Source organism: Phoca vitulina, unplaced genomic scaffold, assembly GCF_004348235.1.
Source record: "Phoca vitulina isolate PV1807 unplaced genomic scaffold, GSC_HSeal_1.0 scaffold47, whole genome shotgun sequence".
NCBI classification, from domain to species: Eukaryota; Metazoa; Chordata; class Mammalia; order Carnivora; family Phocidae; genus Phoca; species Phoca vitulina.
The window spans coordinates 1864485-1869567 of NW_022589750.1; the positions used below are offsets into that span (position 1 = coordinate 1864485).

General features: G+C 53.9%; 1 protein-coding gene across 3 annotated transcripts in view; it reads right to left on the reverse strand.

Annotated features, from left to right (window-relative positions):
- Window positions 1–436: 436 nt before the first annotated feature.
- LOC116649185 (arachidonate 12-lipoxygenase, epidermal-type-like) overlaps window positions 437–5083 on the reverse strand; it is a 99444-nt gene continuing 94797 nt past the window's right edge. The window contains exons 1-6 of one of the 3 annotated variants that reach the window (XM_032431740.1): window positions 4511–4744; window positions 3889–4297; window positions 3428–3529; window positions 3126–3335; window positions 1330–1416; window positions 437–1086 (exon numbers count right to left, since the gene is read on the reverse strand). In XM_032431740.1, coding sequence (XP_032287631.1) covers window positions 913–1086; window positions 1330–1416; window positions 3126–3335; window positions 3428–3529; window positions 3889–4167 — 852 coding nt within the window. In that variant the 5' untranslated portion in view covers window positions 4168–4297; window positions 4511–4744 and the 3' untranslated portion in view covers window positions 437–912. Of the gene's footprint in view, window positions 1087–1329; window positions 1417–3125; window positions 3336–3427; window positions 3530–3888; window positions 4745–5083 lie in introns of those variants that run through there. The other 2 variants (XM_032431738.1, XM_032431739.1) reach the window with 2 other exon arrangements.

The following is a 5083-nucleotide window of genomic DNA, read 5'->3' on the forward strand; positions in this document are numbered from 1 at the left end:
CATTCCCACCAACAGTACACAAAGGTTCCTTCTTATCCACATCCTTGTCAACACTTGTTTCTTGTGTTGTTAATTTTAGCCATTCTGACAGGTGTGAGGTGGTATCTCACTGTGGTTTTGATTTTTATTTCCCTGATGATGAGTGATGTTGAGCATCTTTTCATGTGTCTGTTGGCCATCTGGATGTCTTCTTTGGAAAAGTGTCTATTCATGTCTTCTGCCCGTTTCTTAACTGGATTATTTGGTTTTTGGGTGTTGAGTTTAGTAAGTTCTTTACAGATTTTGGATTCTAGGCCTTTATCAGGTATGTGGTTTGCAAGTATCTTCTCCCATTCCATAGGCTGCCTTTTAGTTTTGTTGATTGTTTCCTTTGCTGTGCAGAAGCTTTTTAGGGGCTCCTGGGTGGCTCAGCCGTTAAGCGTCTGCCTTCGGCTCAGGTCATGGTCCCGGGGTCCTGACTGGTGGGCACGGAAGGCTGTACAGGAGGGTGAGGAGGGAAGGGGCTGGAGAATCAGGCTCGATCCTTCGGATTTCTGAAGGATGCTCTGGAGTGATGCCTGGAAGCTCAGGGAACCCAAGGTGGGGTGGCTTAGGACAACACTGTGAGATGGTACAGATTGTTGGCAGGTGGGTGCGAGTTGACACAGGCCGATGGGGAGGGATCTGAGCTTAGCCCCGGTCCTGGGCACCCTGCAGCCCGCTCTCAGCGATCTCTCTACATCAAGCCTGCAGCTCCGGATCATCCCTCACAGCTTCATCACTCTTGTAGAAAAGCCCGACCATCCCCTCTACGTACCTGCTTCCCAGGCAAGAAAGCCCTTGGCCTCAGGTGGCCGTCACAGGACCAGCTGGACCTATAGCCCCCCTCATTCTCTCCAGCAAGCCCACTGGGCCCCCCTTTCTGTGTCATCCTCACCCGCTGATGATTCCCCACAGCCTGAGGGCATCTTGGCCATAGAGAGAAGACCTCACATCCAAGAGCCTACGGTCAGCCAGGTCGTCAGGAGGGCAGAGGGAACGGTAGGTCAAGCAAGTGGCGGCTCTCTGGAGAATGTCCACGTGGCCTCCACTACCGGTGCTCACCACCTGAGGACGACCCCACAGCACATACACCAGGGTTAGCCATGTCAGGAGTTCAGGGTCAGATTCCAGGTCAATGGTCCTGCTCAGGCCCCTCTAAGGAGAAGCCTCCTCAGGTGTGAGGCAGATCAGGGAGAGGCCTTCATGGAGGATGCTGGGCTTGTGGGGGGTTGGGAGGGTAAGTCAAACAACCCTCAGGATTCTCCCACTGTTGGACCCTCTGCCCTCTTTACCCATCCCTTTCCATACCAGATCAAAAATTCCCCATTTGGAGACAAGATTACTCCGGGCCAGGATGTTGATCTCCATGGTGTAGCGGAAGTGAGGGATCAGGAGCTGATTGGGGAGAAAGAAACAGGACCGTTATAGGGACCCCAGGATCTTAGGGGAGCGGAAATTAAAGGACCAGGGACAGAGAAGAGGGAGGGGATGGGTCTCCATAAAAATGAGAGACCTCCCGTTGGACTGGATTGGATCAGGTTAAGATTTGGGAAAAGAAAGATGGGAAAATATCTGCCCAAGGCCTCCCAAGATCAAGGGTTTTACAAGTTCACTTATTTGCACAGTCTCGCATTATTTGTAAGAATCCCAGGAATCTCTTGTCTCACGCCAAAAAACCTAGCAAGTTTCCCACATATGGAACTATCTCATGTGTCTCTTACTCCCATAGAGAAAGTATCTCTGCTCCCTGCGAAGGCAAAGTCTCCCGTCCTCTTTTCCCTTCTCGTGATGTCACTCCTGCAATCTCTCCCTCTCCTTCCCCTCCCTTCCTCCCCCTCCACCCCACCTCTTCCTCCCCCCTTCCCTCTCTCTGTCTCCCTCTGTTTCACACACACACACACTTCATCCTGGATACCCTGACAGAGGAAACCCTGGCCTCGCCCCCCACACACCCCTTCCCATCAGCGTCCTCACTTCTTGCTTCCCTTCCACAGCAAGTCTTCTTAAAGGAGTGACCCTGCACTGTCTCTCCCGCTCACCTACCACCACCCCCACTCCCCTAGGATAGCACTCACCAGTGGGTAACCAGAGGCTTCCATACTGACATCCAAATGTGGCTTCTCTGTTTGTGACTTCTCAGCATTTGACGTAGATGATAATGCTTCCCTCTTCAACACCTTCTCCTCTCGGCCGCCTTGACGTCATGCCTTTTGTTTCCCTCCTGCCTCAATGGCTGTCCCTTCTCTTGCTCCTTGTCTTACTTCACTCCGCCCTCCCAGTTTATAAAGGCCGGGCGCCCTCCACTTACGTCCTGGGCCGAATTCTCTGCTGTAGCTACAGACCCCAGACAGCTTCATCTAGTACAATGGCTTTCGGTAGCTCTGTTTTCTGATAACCCCAAAGTCTGTATCTCCAACCCTGACCTGTTCAGGGACCCCAGGCTCCTGTATCTGACTGCCCTCTGACATCTTCAGGTGCGTGTCTGTAAGTGTTGGAAACCACTCGTGCTCAGAAAGAACTCTTGATTCTTCTCCCCACCGAGTAACACAGCTTCCTCTCACCCTTTCTCCTACCCAGTACTTCAATCCCTCACACCCTCCTCCTCAGCCGTTATCCAGAGCCGTCTACAGACCTCTCTGACGGGAACGTCCCCATCCCTTACTACCCACCTGGCAACCTCTGGAGGCCACATTTTTTTTTTTTTTTAAGATTTTATTTATTTATTTGACAGAGAGAGACACAGCGAGAGAGGGAACACAAGCAGGGGGAGTGGGAGAGGGAGAAGCAGGCTTCCCGCGGAGCAGGGAGCCCGATGCGGGGCTCGAGCCCAGGACCCCGGGACCATGACCTGAGCTGAAGGCAGACGCTTAACGACTGAGCCACCCAGGCGCCCCTGGAGGCCACATTTCAACAATGCTCCCAGCCCTGGGTGTGTGTCCGTGCGTGCACGTGTGTGTGTGTGTGAGTGCGTGTACGCGCATGTGCATTTAAACCGAGATGGCTACTAACCTAACATGCCACAAGGTTAGACTCGGAGGAGGTGCTTACCCCAGCTGCGAGGGGGTGTGATACAAAGGGCGATCAAATACAGAAGAGACGCTGACCTTGTAGATGGGATGCAGGCTGGGCAGGGTCCTCATTGTGGCCACAGAAATAACCTCAGCCATCAGGTGTCCCCTCAGGAGGTGTGACTGTAACTGGTGCAGCTGGAAATCAGAGCTACGGACCCAGGTCTTGGCCAGCAGCCAGGCCAGAGGGGGATCGGAGGGCGGGAACAGCATGGGTGGGGGGCCTCCATGATGAGGAGGCTGCAGCTAGAGCAGGGGAGAGAGTGGGGGCTCAGGACCCGTGTGCCTGAGTCTCTCAAGGACCCATGTCTGTGTGAAAGGTACCTAGCGCCTCTCACCTGGATGACCATGGGTAAGAGTCCGTCAGGCTGGAGCTTCAGCGTGACCAGAGGGGCGGCCACGTATTGTTGTTTCAAGATGGTAACATTAGGCTTGACCCCCTCTAGGAGGGAGAAAAGAAAGGAATAACAGGAGGAGATGGTTAGTTCAGTGGTTCTCAACCAGAGGTGATTTTTGCCCCCTCCCGCAGAGGATGTTTGGCAATTTGGCAATGTCTGGAGGCATTTTTGGTTGTCACAACGAGGGGAGGGGGGATTCTAGCATCTAGTACTACTAAAGCATCCTACAATGCACAGGACAGCCCCACAACAGTTATGTGGCCCCAAATCTCAGTGTCAAAGTTGAGAAACCTTAAATGTAGAGGGAGGAGGGTGTCGATTAAAGTATTGATGGAAGAAATGGGGGGGTAGGAGACAGGCAACATGGCTGGGGCTGTGGGTGCACACAGGGAGCTCAGCACCTGGAGTTCTTTCTCCAGCTGGGTCTTCAAGTCCTCCATCCCTGGTGGCAGCACCAGCCGGGCTGGGAGGCTGGCGGACCGCCTCAAGAGCATGGGGTTTGCACCGTTGAGGAACTGGTACCCAAAGAGGGTGTCATCCTTCCGGGAATTTCGAACCCGCTCTAAAGACATCAGTTGGGGAGCGTGCTGTGAGCTCTGAGCCCCTGATCCTACTAACAGATCACTCCCCCTATGCTCTGCCCCTCTTCTTTCAAAGCCCTGGTTTGGAAATATGTGCATAGGTTTGGGAGGTGGCCGTAACTGGCCAGCCAGAGCAGTCTCTGCACGTGGGAATGTTCTTTGGAAATCCTCCAGTCTTTTAACTGGATTTGTGAGGTCCAGTGTCCCCTTGAGGACCACGCCCTCCAGCCTGTGGAAAGAATGGCAATGCTAGGAGATCAAGTAAGGACCCGACTTCTCATGTTGGGGTGCAAGTGCCCACCGTCCACCCGGCACATACGCTCTTGCGAGCGAGAAAGAGAAGTCGAGATCCTCATCCTCGTGGAATCTCTCATTCCTGGGAAGGTCCAACGGCCTTCTCCCTGCTACAGGCAGGATTAACCCATCTTCCCAGGAGCCCCACCTGGAGGAAGAACACGGAATCGGTGATAAGGGGGGCGGTGGGTTTCTTGGGATCTGGTAGAGGGGATCAGAGGCTTGCTCGGGCTCACGGGTACACCATCTTCCTTTCCTGGAGTTCCTGTTCCCGATGAGTCTTAAACAGGTTCTGGTCGTTGCTCACGGTCCTGGCTGGGCAAGGGGACACGAGCACCAGGTCTCCCCGGCCTCCGTCCGCGCGGGCCCCACCCTTGCCACTTGTCCCCTCTCCTGCACCCCATCGTCCCCCTCTTACGTCACAGCATCCCCCGACCCCCTCTTCCGTGCCGCCCCCTGTTGCCCCGCCGCCCTCACCAGTGCCCTCGGGCAGGCAGACGACCTGGTTGCCCTGCACCCAGCTGGAGCAGGGGAAAAAGGCCTCGCCTTTAAAAATAAAACCTGTCTTCTTTGGAGGGGATGCTCAGTGTCGGTTCAATACAGGTGATTTGGAAGCTTCGTTGTAAAATCCGCTTGCTCTCTGATGCTACCTTGTCCACTTCAGCACCCTCTCTTTTTTTTTTTTTTTAAAGATTTTATTTATTTATTTGAGAGAGAGAAT